The sequence below is a fragment of the Accipiter gentilis genome, chromosome 36, assembly GCF_929443795.1.
Source record: "Accipiter gentilis chromosome 36, bAccGen1.1, whole genome shotgun sequence".
Taxonomy (NCBI): Eukaryota; Metazoa; Chordata; class Aves; order Accipitriformes; family Accipitridae; genus Astur; species Astur gentilis.
Genome location: NC_064915.1, coordinates 100,082 through 119,240, shown reverse-complemented (window position 1 = coordinate 119,240; position 19,159 = coordinate 100,082). Strand labels below are relative to the sequence as shown.

Below are 19,159 nucleotides of genomic sequence, written 5' to 3'. Positions count from 1 at the left end.
TTGGTGACTAGAAACAGTATTTTTCAGTATATTTACCCTCTTGTTTTTCTCCCACTGTGTTTACCTGTATCAGTGCCAGCTCCTGAAATGAGCAGAGCTTTTGCTTTCCTATAGTCAAAGTATTCCGAGTCATCAGATGACTGAAAAGCAGGCTCTTCCAATCTCTTCACCTTTTTTTTCCTTTTGCTATTTCCACCAAAAAGCAGCTACAAGGTCAACGCTGTGGTTGGAGAGCTGAAAATCCGTTGCACACCAGTGCTACCTCTGCATCATCACACCACTACCGCGTCTCTTTACTCTTCCAGGTGACTTTCCCCCACCAGCACTCTTCCCAAACTTCTCCTCAGCTCAGGAAGGTGACTTGATTCTTGCTCGGTGCCTCGTTTTTTCCCATGTCCCCATCACCCACATCTTCTTCTGCAAGAATGGGGTGGAGCTGGCAAACCACCTGGTGGGAAAAGGTGAGTTCACCTCCACGCTCGCCATCCAGCTCTCTGCAAAGACCAGCGGCACCTACTCCTGCGGGTACCAGCGCCGGAGCAGATTCGGACAGGTCATGCTTTCAAGGTTGAGTATCCCATGGCTCCTGACCACTGGAGGTGAGTGGAGAAGGGCATGGGAAGGTTGATCCTGCCCTATATCAGGGACAGCCCTTGAGAAACCCCAGAAGTGATTGCCCCTGCTTGCATGGACTCAAGGTCCCTGCAGTGCCAACACAGCTGGGTCTTGACCAGTAAGGCCAGTTCAGTGCAGGGATCCTCCTGATTTACTGCGGGTCTTTACAACTCAGCTGGGTCTTGACTAGCAAGACCAGTCCACTGCAGAGATGGTCCCAGTTAACCCCAGGTCCCTGCAGTGCCAACACAGTTGGGTCTTGACCAGCAAGACCCATTCAGTGAAGGGATGCTCACAATTAACCCCACCAGAGTGTCCTGGTTTCGGCTGGGATAGAGTTAATTTTCTTTCTAATAGCTGTTATGTTTTGGATTTACGATCAGAGTAATCTTGATAACAAACTGTGTTTCAGTTGTTGCTAAGTAATGTTTACACCAAGTCAAGGATTTTTCAGCTTCTCATGCCCAGCCAGCAAGTAGGCTGGAGGGGCACAAGAAGTTGGGAGGGGAGACAGCCAAGGCAGCTGACCCGAACTGGCCAAAATTATATTCCATACCATATGACATCATGCCTACTACATAAACTGGGGGGAGTTGGCCTGGGGCGGGGGGGGGAATCGCTGCTCGGGAACTAACTGGGCATCGGTTGGCGAGTGCCGAGCAATGGCATTGTGCATCACTTGTTTTGTATATTCTAATTCTATTATCATTATTATTGTTGTTGTTGTTATTTTCCCTTCCTTTTCTGTCCTATTAAACTGTCTTTAACTCAGCCCATGAATGTTACTTTTTTTTTTCCTTCCGATTCTCTGCCCCATCCCACTGTCGAGCAGGGCAGGGAGCGAGCAAAAAGTTGTGTGGTGTTTAGCTGCCTGCCAGGTTAAACCACGACAGTCCTTTTTGGCACCCAGTGTGGGGTACAAAGGGTTGAGATAGCAACAGATGTGACCAGAGCATGTTAAAACGAATTTGTTATAAGCATTCATTATATTAGTTTGAGAGTTGCTGGTCACAATGTTGATTTATTTGCTCACAGAGTTGTTGCACTCTTTTTCTGCATTGTGCTGTGTATGTTCCCTGTTGTGCTGTTTATCACCTCTGGAGGCTGGGTCAAGGTTATCATTTTGTTGTACTTTGTAATACTGGCTTACGGTATGATAAAATTACTGGTCATGAAACTAACCTGGTACTTGTACTCAGCATTGCTATCATCTCCATACTACAGGAGCCATCTATCGGAAACTATTAATAATTACACCTTTTACCTTCTCGGTAAAGAACGCCACCCAAAAGCACCACTGCTTGGCCATGCTTTGACAACCCCCACAGCATGGGGAGGAAGGGACAGATTTGGGGTGACCCTTTCTCCACGTATTTCTTGCCTAGGTGGGAAGGATGATCCGAAGAACGGCAGCGTTGCTACCAGCCCAGAGCTGTCATTTGGAGGTAAGCGTCCCTGGTTTTCTGGATGGATTTCAGCCAAACATCCTGGTTTCCAAGCTCCAAGGTGCCACCAATGATGCTACCAGACCCTGCAAATGGAAATTCCTAATTTTTCCTTCCCGGGGTAGCATAGACCTTTACCACAAAGCAGATGAGATACTTGCTGCAGTTCACTTCACCTTCCCACCGCTCCCTGATGGGTGCTTGGAGCAAACCAGCTGAGAAAGGGACCAATATTCCCAATCATCTCCCAAGACCTGGAGGTCCCTGGATTGACTGTATCCCAAGACCTGGAGGTCCCTGGGTTCAGTACAAGCAGCCATGAGCTCTCCTTACAGGGAAAGAAAAGTGAATATGAGGCTTCATAAGGAGGAGCGTGGCCAAGAGATTAAGGGGAGCTTTTATGTCAGTGCTCCGCAGATCCCTTCCCACTGACACTAAGGTGGCTCTGCAGGTTTCCTAACATGACCAAAAATGAACCATGCAGCTCAGGATGTGGTGGGGGTGGTCTGGGTCTTGGCTTTAACCCCCCTTGGCCCTGTGGGCCCCAGTGCTCCTCCTTACCACCATCTGCTTGCTTTCTCCCAGGGCTGGGAGTCTCCGTCAGCCTGGCTTTTGCAGTCCTCTCCCTCCTCGCACTGGCTTTGGGCATCCATGTTCTCCTCCAGATGGGTAAGAGAACCACTGGCCCCATTGCGTGGTGCCCGTTAACCATGCTGCTGACTGGGGATTCATGGGTGAACATGCTAAAATCAAGCAAGATTAGGAAGCACTAAGTGGGCTTTGGGCCATCCGGAGGACCTTTGGAAGCCTCCACCAAGGCCTGGAGCTGTGTGCATGACATGGAGGCTCCTCTCTGCAGAGGTGGTCCAACAACACCTATTGATCCATCACTATGTCTTGCCTGCAGGAAAGCGAGTCCAGCTGGCCAGGCTGAAGAGCTTCATGCCCCGGTAGAAGACCTCAGCATTTCACAAGTGCTGCGAAGGAAGAGATGTCCAGGAGCCCTCACAGTTCGAGGACCTGTTGGCAGACCAGAGAAATGCTCCAAAGTGCTGGGGGGTCCATGGCAAGGACCACAGTGAATTGTCAGTTCCCCATGGCCATGGCAGGGGGGGAATTGGACCAAGATGGTGTCCCTTGACTCAATGCCACCTGTACTGCATCTCCAGCCACTGAAAGCTCTCCAGCACCCTGGGGACCCAACTTCTTCATCTGCAGCCCCAGAGACACACCCCTCAGCTAAAACACGCTGCCTAAGCAAGTTGCAGAAGAGTTTGCCCCAGCTGTGAACAACAGGGTGGCTCCAGGGCATAAGTTAATTAAAAGGTCCATTATTTAAACAGGTGTTCTGTCCCTGATTGTTGGCCCTTTGCATTGGTCTCTGAAGGTCTCATAGATGCTTAATCCTCCACCAAATGGAGGTAAGAGCCTGAGTTTCATGCAAGCCTTGGCTGTAGACCTCATCTCACAGGGTTGGAGCCTATGAAGATGTTGCCCAAAGGTACATCCAGCACCAGAACCTGAGGCCAGCAGCTCCCAAATATGAGGACAAATCTGGCAGGTCTTCCCATCAGGAAGGTCCACCAAAGGTCCCATCTGATCCACCAGACGTTCAAGAAGGGCCAAGGGGCAAAGGGAAAGGGGGCAGTTTGTGTTTGGCCTTGTGTCACCCACCTGGAGGGAGGGAGGCAGAGGGGATGTTAGGTCATTGGAGAGGGGTGATGGAGACATCTCCACATGGCTTTGCCCCGTCCCACCTCTCAGCTGCACCTAACCCTTCAGCCAGCAACCAAAAAGGCTTCAATTTGCCCTCATCACTGCCTCAGCTAAAGTACAGCACCAGCGACCCCCCATCCACTTCTGCTACCCCACCACATTTCTTTTTTATTGCTGGTTTGACTGCTGCTTCCACTTCCAGCCACAAAGCAGAACAAATTAAACGAAAAAAAGCCCCAAGTGAAATCCGTTCACTCGCAGTGAAACGTGACACAGCTCATGGGTAACCACCAACCTCTCATCAGATAATACAGCACATGAAGAAGCCCAGAGCTGTTTTCTCCTCCTTCACTGCATAAGAAGGAAAGCAGAACAAAATAGAAGATATTTTTTTGGCCCAGAAGAGATCTGCCCCACTAATTCCAGTGCTTGGCTAGAGGTGGTCCAGCTACACCAGGTTTTATCTCCAAAACTGTACCCCTCTAGATGGAGGGACAAAGAGGCAGATGGATGGAGGGCACAGAGGTAAGTTGGGTTAGGAGAGAGATGACTCATAGACTGGCACGATCGCCATAGGCACATAGGGAATGGAAATGGAGGGATAGATACAGGGTCTGATAGATGTAGGGCTAGGTTAGATGTTTTGAACCCAACCTCCAGGTAGAGAATGGAGTCCAAGGGGCTGGAGAAGAGGATGGCCAACAGGAAGGTGTCTGCCCCCTACACTAGGACCCCCGGGTGGATACCAGCTGGACAAACATCAAAACTAAACCCAAGCTACAATTCAAATCAGAAAGAGCACCTTCAGGAGAGCAGGTTTGCACCAGGCATTGCATCCAAGCAAGGTCCCAACCCCCAGGTGCAGCACAACCCACCCACAGGACCTTCAAACCATGCTCCCCTTCCTTACCGCTCAACAGGGAGTCCTCCAAGCTGATAAAAAGGGGGGTTAGGATATAAAAGAAGCATCTTCCATCCTACCTGGGCTTTTTCCTCTCCTATCTTAGGACAACACAGCACGAGTTTAGATGCACAATTGCTTTGCTCAGCCATTTATTGAAGGCAGCAGATTTTGCCTGGTGTTTACAGCAACACGGACAAGGTTTGTCCATCCCTCCAGCTGATGCTGCCCAAGGCTAATGGGTGGTGCCACCTTTGGATTCAGAGGAGGAACTATCTTGATTCTCCACAATTACTTTGATGACTGACTTTGCAGCATTGGACATGGTGGCCGTGACCCTCACGTGGCCAGCAAAGACCATGGCAGCCTCCTGGCACATGCCCAGATTGACTCAGTGGAACACAGTGTCTTTGCCAGTGCTGGTGGAATGACTGCTATACATCCTGGTGTAGATGTTCTCCAAGTTCCCAAGGTGGGCTTTGTGGAAGGAGATCTCCATGGCAAGCTCCATGTAGAAAATATTGTAGTCGAAGGGGTTGGAGAAGAGGATGGCCAAGGTGAAGGTGTCCACCTCGTACACCAGGAGCCCCACACAACCCCGAAAATAGATCACAGAGTTGGTGAATTCGCAACTCTCCATAACACCCGGTGGGATCCTGGGGCTGGGTGGCATGGAGCTATAGCCGCTGTAGCAGTAGCTCCTGGAAGGAGAGCACAGGAGAGGAGGAAAAGGGATGGGGAGACCACTTGGGCTTACAAGGGAGATGGTCCAACCACTGGGAGATGGTCCGACCACTAGGAGGTGGTCCACCTTGGACCTTCTGCCTGCATCCTGCAGGCATCCCCTCTGGCAAGGGGTCTTCCACCCCCTGCCCCCTCCTCGTGGCATTACCTGGGGTTGTACAAAGTGACATCCTTGGTTTTGTTGGTGATCTGGATCTCCACACCCGCTTAAAGGATTTCCACATGAACTTCCCACTCATCTCTGCAGCTCCAGGCAGGTCTCCAGCTGGAAGGTTTTGGAGCAGAAAAATCAAGCTGCTGTCGAGAAAAACAACTTTCTGATAATGACTGTGCAAAGTCCTTGGCCTTGATGAGCCTTATGGGTCCAAAGTCCCTGCCTGGACAGGGCACGCTTGTGTCAGGATTACAATGTGACAGTGCCGGATCCAAGGGAAAGGCATTTTTGGGGTATCCAGTGCTGCTCTTCTGATCACAGGAGGAAAACTCCAAGGGAGAAGGACACACATGTGGGGACATTGACAAATACTTGGGCAGGAGGTGAATATTAATGCAAATATTTATTTTCTGCCAGCTGGGCACCTTATCTCTGCTGCATCTCCTGGCACAGGCAATAAATGCCTCAAGGTGCTATGAGATAAATCCTCTTGCAGATGACGTGGTGGTGGGGAGCATCAGGAGGAGGGTAGGACTCTCTTCATGGCAGTTCCTCCTGATGGTCAGCCTTGGCAGGGCCTTTACACATTCCAAAGGAGATATAGGGCCATCAGTCTTACTTCAGTCCCTGGGAAAGTTACGGAACAAATCCTCCTGGGGGCTATCACAAGTCAAATGAAGCACATGACTGGGAAAAGCCAGCACAGATTCACCACCGGCAAATCATGCTTGACAAACCTGATCGCCTTCTATGACAAAGTAAACTGCTCGGTTGATGTGGGGCGAGTAGCGGACATTGTCTACCTGGATTTCTCCAAGGTTTTCAATATGATTTCCCACAGACTCCTCCTAGAGAAACTGATGCATTACGGTCTAGACAAGCAGTCAGTGCGGTGGGTGGGGAACTGGCTGACAGGTTGCACCCAGAGGGTGGTAGTGAATAGCTCCTTCTCAAACTGGCAACCTGGCACAAGTGGGGTCCCCCAGGGATCAATATTGGGCCCAACGCTGTTTAATATCTTCATAAGTGATCCCGATGATGGGATCAAGTGTACCCTGATGGAAGTTTGCTGATGATACCAAACTGAGCAGGGAAGTGGACACTTTGGAAGGGAGAGCCATCCTGCAGGAAGACCTGGATAGGATGGAACAGTGGGCTAACAAGAGTCTTATGAAGTTCAACAAAGACAAATGTAGGGTCTTACACCTGGGAAAACATAATCCAGGAGTGCAGCATAGGCTGGGAGCAGCTCTGTAGAAAGGGACCTGGGCGGTCCTGCTGGACAACAAGCTCAGTATGCACGAACAGTGTGCTGCTGCGGCAAAGCAAGCCAACAGGGTGCTGGGTTGCATCAACGAGGGCATCACCAGCAGAGATAAAAAAGTCATTACCCCACTCTACTCAGTGCTCGTCAGGCCACACCTGGAATACTGTGTTCAGCTGTGGTCCCTAAGGTACAAAAAAGGCTGGAGAACGTCCAGAGACAGGTCACAAAGATGATCAAAGGACTGGGAAGTTTGCCATCTGAGGAAAGGCTGAGAACTGGATTTGTTCAGCCTTGAGAAAAGAGGGCTCAGGGGAGACCTTATCACCATGTTGCAGTATTGAAAGGGGGCTTACAAAGAAGATTTTTTTACAAGGAGACACATGGAAAAGATGAGGGATAATGGGTACAAGTTATTCCTGGGGAGATTCCGATCGGACACAAGAGGAAAACTTTTCACAATGAGAACAATCACCCATTGAAATAATCTCCCCAGGAAAGTGGTGGATTCCCCAACACTGGACACTTTTAAGATTGAGTTGGACAGGGTGCTGGGCCATCTTTGCTAGACCGTGCTTTTGCCAAGAAAGGTTGGACCAGATGATCCTTGAGGTCCCTTCCAACCTGATATTCTATGATTCTATGATCCCTGGGGAATTTGAGGGGGGCAGGCAGGTGACAAAACCTCGCCAGCTGGAAAGCTCAGGCATCTCCAGGTGCCTCCATGATGCTGCAAGAGCCTTCTCCACCCCTTAGCTAGAGCCAGGGCAGGTGGGTGCACAAGCTTGAGGACTGGTTTTGAGGTCCAAGCTTGGAGACCCCTAGTGCATGGACAAAACCTCACATTCCCTCTCTCCAATCCAAGAAATAATTCCATTGAGTCCTAGTTGACTTTCACACCTGTTTTGGGTTTTTGGTAGCACGGGTGGCTCCTGTGAGAAGCTGCTAAAAGCTTCCGTGGCTCCAAGTTGGACCCACCTTTGGCAAGGCTGAGCTCATCAGCAATGTGCCTCTGTGATAACATATTTAAGAAGGGGAAACCTGCAGTGCGGGAGGAGATTGGAATGTGAGAGGAACCCCTATGCAGATACCGAGGTCAGTGAAGAAGGATAGGGAGGAGGTGGGCCAGAGGAGGGGATACCCCTGCAGCCCATGGTGAGATGGCAAGCTGTCCCCCCCACAGCCCATGGAGGTGAGCAGGGGAGCAGATTCCCACCTGCAGCCAGGGCAGGAGCTGACACCAGAGCACAGGGATGCCCCCAGAGATGGCCATGACTCCATCGGAAAGCCCACGCTAGAGCAGCCTGTGCCTGAAGGACTGCAGCCCCCGGAAAGGACCCACGCTGGAGCAATTTGTGAAGGACTGCAGCCCCTGGGAAGGACTAACGTTGGAGAAGTTCGTGAAGGACTGTCTCCCGAGGGAGGGATCCCACGCCAGAGCAGGGGAAGAGTGAGGCGTCCTCCCCCTGAGGAGGAAGGAGCAGCAGAGAAAACCTGTGATGAACTGACCCCAACCCTCATTCCCTGTCCCCCTGCGCTGCTAGGGGGGAGGAGGTGGAGAATTCAGGAGTGAAGCTGTGCCTGGGAAGAAGGGAGGAGTAGGGGGAAGGTGTTTTAAGATTTGGTTTTATTTCTCAGTATACATGTTTTGATTTGAGTAGTAGTAAATTAAATTGATTTTGTTTCTTCCCCACGTTGAGCCTGTCTTTTTCCCCGTGACCATAAGTGGGGAGTGAAACCTCCTTGTCCTTGTCTCAACCCACCAGCTTTTCTTTATATTTTCTCCTCATCCCACAGCGGCCGTGGGGGGAGGAGTGAGCAAGCAGCTTCATGCTGCTTTGTTACTGACTAGGTTTAAACCATGACAACCCCAAAAGCCATTTGACCCCCAACAATCCCTCCAGTACCCACAGATGACCAGAGCCCATAGAGGTATTTATTTGCACAAGAGCAAAGCCACCTCTCCTGCAGACAGCGTACAGCCTTTAAAAATCCCATTAACAAATCCTCCCTGGTGGGCTGATGTATAAAAATAGGAATCCATATGTCTATCATTGCAAAAAAGAAGTCTTGAAACGCCGCACGTTTTGCTGTAGCCCAGCCACAACGAATCCACCCCTGGTCCCACTGGCTTCACATCAGGAAAAGCCCCCTTGCAAAATCGGCCCCGCAGGAGGGGATGGCAAAGAAAACCTGAGCCATTCTGAGAAGCTCTGAGTGGCCGGCCAAGCCGCGGGAGCTGCCAAAGAAACGCACCCATTTCTGGTGCGTCTGCAGGGCACTGAAGTTGCTGTCACTCCTGCAGTCCTTCAAGAAAGTGGTCAGCTGGCAGAACTGGTCAAAGCACTTGCTGTCGTCCACCATGACCCGGTGGCCCGCCAGGTACTTGATGCATGCCTCCACCTCTGCCCACGTCGGTGGTACCCGTAGCTGCATCCACTGGAAACGGAAAAGCTCCCCAAATGGCCCCATCCGGGCATCCAGGTAGTCAAGGAACGCCACGTAGAGGGCCTGGACCTGGCGGCAGAAGGTGTCGCACTCACCAATCCTCCCAGCCGCCCGCTGCTCCGCCAGCAGCTCCTTCACCCGCGGCGACATGAAGCCATGGGCTTTGCGCTCCAGGAGGGAGCGGCGGATGGAGGAGAGGACGCCCAGCACCTCGCAGGGTGAGTTGTCCTCCCTCGCCAAGGTCCTGAGGTGCATGTCGAAGACAGCCACCTGCGAAGCCATGTGCTGCAGGTAGATCTCGCTGAAGTCGTCCTCAAAAAAGGTCCGGATGGCAAAGGGGGGGTGGCTGAGGGAGAGGAAGAAAGACTTCAAGGCTGGGAAGACTTGCAGCAAGCGGGTGATGGCCGGCAGCAGGAGTAACCAGGGCATCCTGGTGTGGTGGAACAGCCGCCGGTACTCCCTCTTGGCAAACTCCAAGAAGTCCTTGAGCGGTTCGGCGCAGACGGCATAGACGGAGATGTAGGCGTAAATCTTCCAGACAAGGGACTGCAGGTCTACCTCCAGGCTGTCCGCCCCATGCTGGATGCAGTTGCTGAGGAGGTGCACAGGGCAGTCAGTGGCAACGAAGACCCCTTCCAGCAGCTCCCGCAAGCCAGACACCTCAGCTGGACTCTGGGTACAGCACCCCAGCCCTCCCAACATGGCGTTAGGGCTCTCACCTACAATGGCCACGCACCGCTGCCGCAGCCCGTGATTCTCCAAGGCCTCCCACGCCAGCGCAGCGGCACCAGGGGACAGTTCAGCCGGTGGGGGTTCCACACCGATCACCCTGCTCTGCACGCCACCCCGCTTCCAGTCAAAATAGCGGATCTGGATGGGGAAGGGAGTCCCCGCCTCGCCCGCACCCAGGGCCACCCCACAATAGGGGACACCATCAAGCGGGTCCATCCCATGATCCAACATGAAGGGGGCCAGCGCCTCATCCAGCCCCACCTCCGTCTTGATTTGCAAGCCCAAGACGTCTAAGACGGGGTCAGGCGTTTTGGGCAAGCCAGCCAGGGGCTCACAGCAGTCCTCAAGCACGGCAGCAGGGAAGCCCAAAGGGGTTTCGGCAGCGGCAGCGGCGGTGGCAGCAGCATCGAAGGGCTGGCAGTTGGCAGGGAGGAAGCAGCCTGGCAGCTTGGCCACCGAGGCATCCCCCAGCACGTTCCTCTTGTGTTTCATGGACTGCATGTGGGCCTCCAGGTCGAGAGAGCCCTTGTTGGCCACAGAGACGTAGGTGCCCTCCTGGCAGACCAAGCATTCGGCCTCCCATCTCTCCCGGCCCATGCGGAAGCAGGGGTACTTTGCCTGGAGCTCGTCGGTGAATTTGCATTTCCGTTTCGGCATGGTACAGGGCAGATGGGGCTCGGCCTGTGGGGGAAAACAGAGGAGAGGGGAAATTTGAACAATTTTTATGCCATGCCAAAGATGCAGATCTCCCATAGGAGCTCCTGTCCTGTCTTCTACTTGTTGCCCAGGTGGGGATTCTCGGATGCCCAGCAGCACCACAAATGCACCCCAGATCCTGAAAAATCCCGAACATAAGAGGCTGTCCTGCAAAAGCCGTCCCTGAACAGACACAGGGTGCGGGAAGCTGGGGTGAAATAGGGAGCGCAGCACAGTGTTCGCAATATTCCCCCTGAAATGGGGAGCATAGCTCAGAGCTCATAATATTGCCTCCCAAATGAGGAGCAAGGCTCAGTGGTCACGATAATCCCAAGAAAATGGGCAGCACAGCTCAGTGGTCATGATATTCCCCAAAAAATGGGGATCACAGTTCAGAGCTCACAATATTCCCCCTAAAATGGGCAGCATGGTTCAGAGCTCGCAATATTCTCCCCAAAACGGGGAGCACAGCAACACTCCCCTCAAAATGGAGCACGGCTCAGCACTCAAGATAAAGGGGGGGGGGGGAAGAATGAAAATAGTGGGAAAAGAAGGAAAGAAGGCGGGGAAGGAAGAAGAAAGGGGGGAAAGATGGAAGGAAAGGAAGGAAAGGAAAGAAAGGAAGGAAAGGAAGGAAAGGAAGGAAAGGAAGGAATGGGGGGGAGCAGGAAGGAATTGGGGGGAGAAGGAAGGAATTGGGGGGAGAAGGAATGGAGGAAAGAAAAAATAGGGGGAAAAGAAATAAAATGGGGGAAAGATGGAAGGAAGGGGGAAAAAAGGGAGAAAAGAGAAAATGGGGGAAAAGAAGGAGGAGGAAAAGAAAGAAAAAAGGGGGAAAGATGGAAGGAAGGGGAAAAGAAGGGGGGGAAAGAGAAAATAGGGGGAAAGATGGAAGGAAGGGGGGGGAAGGGGAAAAAGAGAAAATGGGGGAAAAGAAGGAAGAGGAAAAGAAAAAAAATAGAGGGAAAGACGGAAGGCGGGGGGGAAGAGGGAAAATCCGGAGGAAAAGCAGGGAAGTAGGGAGGGCAAGAGGGGAGCAAAGAGGAACGGGAGCGAGGGCGGAGGAAGCCGCCGCCGCCCCCGTCCCCACGCACCTCTGGGGGCCGCCGGCGGTGGCGGGATGAGGCCCCGTCCCCCGTTCCCGATCCCGATCCCGATCCCGTCCCCGTTCCCCGTTCCCCGTTCCCGGGCAGCCCGGGTGCTGTCAGTGCGGCTGGGCCCGGCCTAGGCCCCGTTCCGCCATTGGCCCGCCGCCCTGTCACTCCAGCTGCCAGAAGGCGGGAGGGGAGGGCTGTGTTCCAAAGTGGGCGGGGCCTTCACCCCAAGCCTCGCTGCGGTTGGTCCGCCGCGCTGTCACTCATCTCCTCCCCGCCGCAGGGGAGGGGTGGGGGGAGGTTCCCCCCCAGCTCCAGCTTGGCGGCGGGGCGGGAGTCTCATCATGATTGACAGCGCGTTCGCCCAATGGAAAGCTAAGAAGGGGTTTCCCTCACTGCCTCGCCCCTCCCCTCCCTGTACAGTGGCTGAAAGGGGCCATGCGGGGGGGGGGGGGGGGGGATGACGGGGTGCATGGGGGGGGGGATGCAATGGAAAAAAGGGGGTGCAAAAGTGGGGGGGGTGCAAAATTGGGGGTGCAAAATTGGGGGGTGCAAAAGGGGGGGTGCAAAAGTGCGGGGGGTGCAAAAGTGGAGGGGGGTTGCAAAATTGGGGGGGTGCAAAAGTGGGGGGGTCTATGGGGTGCAGAGTTTTGGGGTTGGGGTTGCGCTGGGGTGCACAGAGCTGGAGGGTTTTTTTTGGGGGGGCACGGGGGGTGCAATGGAAAAGGGGGGGCATTTTGGGGGGGTGCATGGGGGGTGGGTGAGGATTTTGGGGGTGTCAAAGCTTCCCCCCCCCCCCCCGGCTCCGGGCAGGGGAGGGTTAAAACCGGTGACGGGGGGGGAGGGGGGGGCGAGGAGAAGGGGAGGAGGTTGGGGGGGGGGGCACCGGGTTGGGGGGGGCGGTGGGGCCGGGCCCGGCCGCTCCGGCCCTTTGTGTCGGTGAGAGGGGAGCGGCGGGGGCTGCAGCGCCGGGACCCCAGGTTTAGGGGGGGGTATAAAAATGGGGGGGGGCACATATTGGAAGGTTGGAGTGGGGAGGGGGGGGTGTTTGCGTGGTCCTGGGGGAGGGGGGGAAATGGGCGAGGGAGGGTGCTTTGTGTGGTCCTGGGGGGGCGGGAATGGCTGGGGGGGGGTCTTTGCATAGTCCTGGGGGGTTGAATGGCTGGGGGGGGGTTTGCATGGTTCTGGGGGGGTCTTTGCATGGTCCTGGGGGGGGTGAATGGCTGGGGGGGGTCTTTGCATGGTCCTGGGGGGGCTTTGCATGGTCCTGGGGGGGGTGAATGGCTGGGGGGGGTCTTTGCATGGTCCTGGGGGGGGTGAATGGCTGGGGGGGGTCTTTGCATGGTCCTGGGGGGTTGAGTGGCTGGGGGGGGGTTTGCATGGTTCTGGGGGGTCTTTGCATGGTCCTGGGGGGGGTGAATGGCTGGGGGGGGTCTTTGCATGGTCCTGGGGGGGCTTTGCATGGTCCTGGGGGGGGTGAATGGCTGGGGGGGGTCTTTGCATGGTCCTGGGGGGGGTGAATGGCTGGGGGGGGTCTTTGCATGGTCCTGGGGGGGCTTTGCATGGTCCTGGGGAGGGTGAATGGCTGGGGGGGGTCTTTGCATGGTCCTGGGGGGGGTGAATGGCTGGGGGGGGGTCTTTGCATGGTCCTGGGGGGTTGAATGGCTGGGGGGGGGGGGTTGCATGGTTCTGGGGGGTCTTTGCATGGTCCTGGGGGGGGTTGAATGGCTGGGGGGGGGTGTTGCATGGTCCTGGGGGGGTTGAATGGCCGGGGGGGGACTTCCTTTGCATTGTCCTGCGAGGGTTTGCTTGGCTGGGGGGGGGGGGGGGCTTTTGCAAAGATATAAAGCGGGGGAGGGGGGAATCATTGCATGGGGGGGGGGTTACAAGTTGGGGGAAGCTGGAGGGGGGGTATTGCAAGGTCCGGGGGGGGGATTGGGGAGGGGGGCACATTTCAAGGGCCTGGGGGCTTGGAAAGGACCGGAGGGGGGGGGGGAGGCATGTGGCAAAACCTGGGGGGGCTTTGCAAGGGCCTGGGGGGGAGAGGAAGGGGCTTTGCAAGGTGTGTGGGGGGCATATTACATGATGGTGGGGGCAGTTTGCAAAGCTGGGGGGGGAGCACATTGCAAGGGGGGGCTTTGCAAGCTGGGGGATGGGATATTGCATGGGGGGGGAGGATAGGCTGGGGGGGGCATGTGGCATTGCAAGATTTGTGGGACTTTTGCAAGGCTGGGAGTTAATTTGGGGGGGGGGGGGGGGGGAATGACATGTTGCAGTAACCAGGGGCTTTGCAAAAGCCTGGGGGCTTTGAAAGCTGGGGGGGGGGGGAATATTGCATGGTCCCTGGGGGGGGCATTTGCCAAGCTGGGGAGCTGGGTGAGGGTCTTTGCAAGCTTTGCACAGCTCTTGTAATGGTAGGGGTTGGGGGGGGGTCACATTGCAGGGGGCTCTGCAAGGTGGGGGGCACATTGCATGGTCCTGGGGGGGGCTCTGCAAGGCTGGGGGGGGGCACATTGTATAGTTCTTGGGGGGGGGGGTACAAAGCTGGCGGACCAAGGGAGGGGTCTTTGCAAAGCCATGTCCTACTCTCCCCCCCCACACACCTGCAGAGCCCACCCCACCAGCTGCTTTGCAAAGGCCCCCCCCTCCACATCACCCCCCCCCAGGAGTATTGTGGGGGGGGGACACAGAGCAACAACGGGAGCCCATCAGCATGGAGACCCCGACGACGCGTCCTCGCTGGCGGCTGCAACCGGAGGGGGGCCGCCGGCGTCCCCCGGCCCATCGCCCCCCCTCGCCGTGCCCAGAGGAGGATACGGAGGGATTCCCGATATCCTCGGAGCGGGTGACCGAGAGATGTCATTGGCCCCGGGGGGAATGGACGCGACGGTTGGTACCAGCGTTGCACGGCGGCGGTGCCGGTACGGAGATGCGTCGTTTGCGTTTCCGACAATTCCGGTACCAGGAGGCATCGGGTCCGCGGGATGTTTGCCGGAGGTTGCGGGAGCTGTCGCAAGGTTGGTTACGGCCGGAGGTGAGGAGTAAGGAGCAGATCATGGAGTTGCTGGTGCTGGAGCAATTCCTCAGCATCCTGCCCGAGGAAATCCAGAGCTGGGTCTGGGTACGACATCCCGAATCCTGCGCCCAAGCTGTCGCCTTGGCCGAGAGCTTCCAGTTGGGACAGGGAGATCCCGATGGGATTTGGGAGCAGCAGGTGAGACCAGCGGATGGATCCTGCGCTGGGTGGGTGGGGTTGCGAGGAGCTTCTACCCTCCCGTTCCCTGAAACCGGGTACACCACCACACCCCCCCCACACCCCCAGCAGTGCTTCCGAGCTCATTCCCACGGGACGCCCCCAAAATTGACCCTGGGAAGGGAGGAGGGATGGAGGTCCCCGGCACCCAACACCCCTCTGCAGCTCTTTGGGTTTTTTCCTTGGGTCCCACAGGTGACGGTGCGCGTGAAAGTGGAGGAGGTGGCCCCGGGGGAGGCAGAGGACCCCGAAGTGCCAGGGGAGCCACCGAACCCCGCGTCGGTGTCACCCCAGTTCCCTTCTGGAGATGACTGGCGGGAGGAGGTGGCCCGGGGCAAGGTCAAGTTTGTCCCTGAGGAAGAGGAGCGGCGCCTGCAGGAAGCAGGTAATGGGGTCACCCCCCTCCAAAAAAAAAAAAAAAAAAAAGGGGGTGAAGAAGCTGCTGTAGGTGCCAGGGGAGCTCAGAGGTGGTAGGGTGTCTCCTGCAATGGGCTTGGTCCGGTCTGGTCCTCCCCACAAATGTCCCCATGGTGTCCTTGTTCTTTTTTTTGGGGTGGTTTTGTTGCTCTCAAGGGAGGACGCATGAGAGCGAAGGAGGGGAAAGGGTCAAAAATGAGGTCCTGGTGCTGGGAAAACTCTTGGGGTATTGAGGAAGGAGAAGGTTGTGATCCCAAGAAGAATCCAGAGACTCTCACAGCAGTGCCACCACCTGCGATCTTTGCGGTGTGACAAGGTCTTGGGCTCAAAAGCCAAACTGAAGCGAGAAGAAGGGCTGGGAGACGTATCTGAGATGTCCATGCCAGTGTGGGAAGCTGGAAGATGGCCATCTCCTGAGTTGTGGAGAAGTTGGAGAAGGATGGAGATCTTGGAGTGAAGCTCACGAGCATCCGTAGAGAGCTCTTGTTCTCCCCGTTGGTCCTCCGGAAACTATGAGCCCCAAAATCTTGTTCCCTTCCTCCAGCATCAGCTTCTCCTTCACGGCGACGCTGGAAACACTGCTTTGAGGAGTTGTGGTGTTTTGGGGATGATGGTTGGAGCATGGTGGCCTTCTCTCCGAGTCATCCTGCAGCCGTCCTTACCCCTCAGACCGGCTGGGCTCCTCCACTGAGGTGGCTTCAGCTTCATCCCTCTCCCGGCATGGCCTGATGGCCATCCATGGATGGATTTGGGGTTTCGCTCAACGGTGGGAGCTGGACCATCTCTGCCATTGCTGGAGGAGATCGAGGGTGGTGGGGTTGGAGGAGAAGGGTGGTGTCCTCCATTGAGAACCAACTCATGAAGCATCTTCTCCTTCCCCCTCCCCAGCAGGTCCCACCATGGCGAGCAGAGACCCGGAGGCGTCCGTTTTGCAACGGCAAGACCCCCCGCACCCAGCCAGCACCCTTCAGGGTGTCCCAACAGCCAGGACCGCTGCCCAGAGGGGGACCCACCGGCGACAGATCCCACGGGATCCCACCACCTTCCCACAGCCCCTCACCCAAGGTCCGCCCAGACTGGCAGAGGACACCAGGAGCCCGGAGAAGCCCTGGGTGAAGCGGGAGCCATCGGTGCAGGGGAAGGACCGTCCATACCCCTGCGGCGAGTGTGGCAAGAGCTTTGGCCGGTTGACCCACCTGAAGACCCACCAGCGAACCCACACGGGAGTGAAGCCCTACGCCTGCGGCGCTTGCGGCAAGAGTTTCGGCCACCTCTCCACCCTCACCACACACCAACGGCTTCACACGGGCGAGCGTCCCTACGCCTGCGGCTCCTGCGGCAAGACCTTCACCAACCCGTCGGACCTCAACAAGCACCAACGGTCGCACACGGGCGAGCGACCCTACCCTTGCGCCGCCTGCGGCAAGCGTTTCAGCCAGCAGTCCAACCTCACCATGCACCAACGGAGCCACACCGAGGAGCGACCTTACCCCTGTGGCGCCTGCGGCAAGAGCTTCAAGTACTTGGCGGACTTGACGGTGCACGAGCGCTCGCACACGGGCGAGAGACCCTTCCCCTGTCCCTACTGCGGAAAGAGCTTCAGCAACAAGTCCTCCCTCGCCCGGCACACGCGCATCCACGCCCGGGCGGCCGCCAGGGACAAATGATGGGGTTTGGTGGTGGGGAGGATGAGGAAGGTGAGGCTGCTTCATTCCGGTGGAGGAGGTGGTGATGGGTAACCGCCGTGGGGGAGGGTTGAGGTTGGGTGGGTGGGGTGGACCTGGCGGATGACCTGGATGGCCGGTGCTGGTTTCCTTGCTGGCCGGTGCCATATGGCTGCTGTGGAGGGACTGGTTTGCCTGGAGGAGATGCGACATGGATGGGGGGGGAGGGGCGGTGATGAGCTGATGCTTGATGTCCCTCACAAACCCAGTGGCTCCAAGACTTGGCTCCCCAATCCCAGAGAGGTGACACAGGTAGGGGTGAAGCTGAGCAGATGACCGATGTCCCCCACGAGCCTTGTGGCTCCAGGACGCTGCGTCTCAGAGAGGTAACACGGCCGGGGGGAAGACAAGTTGATAATTATTGACCCCCCCATGAGCATGGTGGCTCCACGATACGGCTCCCTGGGCCCAGAGGAGATGCAACATGGATGGTGCGATGAGGAGCTGGTGACTGATGTCCTCCACAAGCCTGGTGGCTCCAGGATGTGTCTCCCAGGTCCTGGAGAAGATGCAACGTGGCTGGGGGTGAAGACCAGCTGATGACTGATGTCCCGCGTGAGCCCAGTGACTCCAGGACAACGTCCCAAAGGAGATGTAACACAGATGGGGGATGAAGACGAACTGATGATTGATGTACCCCATGAGCTTGGTGCCTCCCTGGTCCCTCACCCATCTCCTCAGGGCACTTCCATCTCCCCTCCACCCTAACCCCACCACTGGGATGCCCCTGTTCTTCCCTTTCAATTGCAACTCGCCTTTCTCCCACCCTCCGCCCCCTTTTCGGTATTTATTCATCGCAGCGAGCGCCGTCCCCTCCCACGCCGGACCTTAAATTTCGAGAGACCGACCTACCTCACCAGCCGCTTGCCTGGTTGCCCAGGGCTCAAAAGGGGGTGGCTTGGGCAAACCTTCGCGGTTCTGCTTCCCTCCTCCGGGCCGGTTCACGCACACGTGCACACACACCCCCCCGCCCCCCCTCAATTTTTGCCCCCCAATTTTGCTGTAATGATGGTTTTAGCCACTTCTCTGCGCTGCTTTGTGGGTTTTTTTTAATTGCGGCGTGCAAGCACATTTGATATGGGAGGTTGCAACCGAAATGCATCCCGGGGCTGTCAAGCAGCCTGGCATGCGTGTTGCAGCGCAGCGATGCAGCGCCAATCCGCGGGGCGTTGCGCTTGCAGGGGAGCCTGGGGAATGTGGCGCTGCAGCGGTGGGACCTTGCAGCGCTGCTTTGCAGCTGCGCCCTGCGGCGTCGCACGTTGCGCTTGCAGCAATGCAAGGTGTGTTGGCGGCACACCGCTCTGCAACATGACTTTTGCCACGCGCAGCGGAGGTTGTGCTGCATCTGCAACGGTGGTGCTGCAGCCGAAGGGGTGCCTCCAGCGTGGTGTTGCGCTTGCGCTGCGCGCAGCCTTGCACTGCATTTTGTTACCCGCCGCCCAGCGCATGGCGCTTGGCTGCTGCGTTGCATGTGCGCTGCAGCGTAGCGCTTGCGCTGCAGCGTTGTGTTTGCATTGCAGCGTAGCGCTTGCGCTGCAGCGTTGTGTTTGCATTGCAGCGTAGCGCTTGCACTGCAGCGTTGCGTTTGCGTTGCAGCGCCAGGCTTGTGCTGCAGCGTTGCATTGCCTTTGCCGTGCCAGGCTTGCACTGCAATGTTGCATTTGCATTGCAGTGCTGCACATATTGCAGTGCGGCGTGTTGCAGACCCCCCCCCCCAACCCTCTAGGGGACCACCCCACACCCCGCAGGCAATCTGGGGTGTCCCCAAATCTTTGCCCCTCCCAGCCCCCTGGACACCCCCCCCCAAAGCTTTTTGGGGACCCCCCCAACCCCTCTGTACCCCCCCACCCCACCCCCCCCACCCCTGTCCTTCTAGACTCCCCCAGCTCTCGGCCCCCCCCCTGACCCCCGGGACCCCCAAAGTCCTCCTGGCCCCGCCCATCGGTGCCTGTTGGG

General features: G+C 56.5%; 2 protein-coding genes across 4 annotated transcripts; one reads left to right on the top strand and one right to left on the bottom strand.

Moving 5' to 3' along the window:
• Window positions 1-8,753: 8,753 nt before the first annotated feature.
• Window positions 8,754-11,962, bottom strand: LOC126034928 (uncharacterized). The gene is made up of 2 exons (XM_049792901.1): window positions 11,810-11,962; window positions 8,754-10,700 (listed from the first exon to the last, which is right to left on the bottom strand). The coding sequence occupies exon 2, from the start codon at window positions 10,674-10,676 to the stop codon at window positions 8,973-8,975; it is 1,704 nt and encodes a 567-aa protein (XP_049648858.1). The 5' UTR covers window positions 10,677-10,700; window positions 11,810-11,962; the 3' UTR covers window positions 8,754-8,972.
• A 770-nt stretch (window positions 11,963-12,732) lies between these two features.
• LOC126034942 (zinc finger protein with KRAB and SCAN domains 7-like) lies at window positions 12,733-18,393 on the top strand. 3 transcript variants are annotated; one of them, XM_049792933.1, is made up of 4 exons: window positions 12,733-12,789; window positions 14,419-15,023; window positions 15,258-15,447; window positions 16,371-18,393. In XM_049792933.1, the coding sequence occupies exons 2-4, from the start codon at window positions 14,523-14,525 to the stop codon at window positions 17,144-17,146; spliced, it is 1,467 nt and encodes a 488-aa protein (XP_049648890.1). In that variant the 5' UTR covers window positions 12,733-12,789; window positions 14,419-14,522; the 3' UTR covers window positions 17,147-18,393. The 3 variants fall into 3 exon arrangements, with proteins under 3 accessions (XP_049648890.1, XP_049648889.1, XP_049648891.1); XM_049792932.1 differs by having other exon boundaries at window positions 16,368-18,393; XM_049792934.1 differs by lacking the exon at window positions 12,733-12,789 and having other exon boundaries at window positions 14,601-14,698; window positions 14,775-15,023; window positions 16,368-18,393.
• Window positions 18,394-19,159: the final 766 nt, after the last annotated feature.

Excerpts from the sequence above, each read along its gene's own strand:
- LOC126034942 (XM_049792932.1), top strand. The coding sequence starts at position 14,523 with ATGGAGACCCCGACGACGCGTCCTCGCTGGCGGCTGCAACCGGAGGGG. Across the intron at positions 15,024-15,257 it reads ATGGGATTTGGGAGCAGCAG|GTGACGGTGCGCGTGAAAGT; the intron begins GTGAGACCAGCG and ends TGGGTCCCACAG. Across the intron at positions 15,448-16,367 it reads GCGGCGCCTGCAGGAAGCAG|CAGGTCCCACCATGGCGAGC; the intron begins GTAATGGGGTCA and ends CCCCCTCCCCAG.
- LOC126034928 (XM_049792901.1), bottom strand. The coding sequence starts at position 10,676 with ATGCCGAAACGGAAATGCAAATTCACCGACGAGCTCCAGGCAAAGTAC.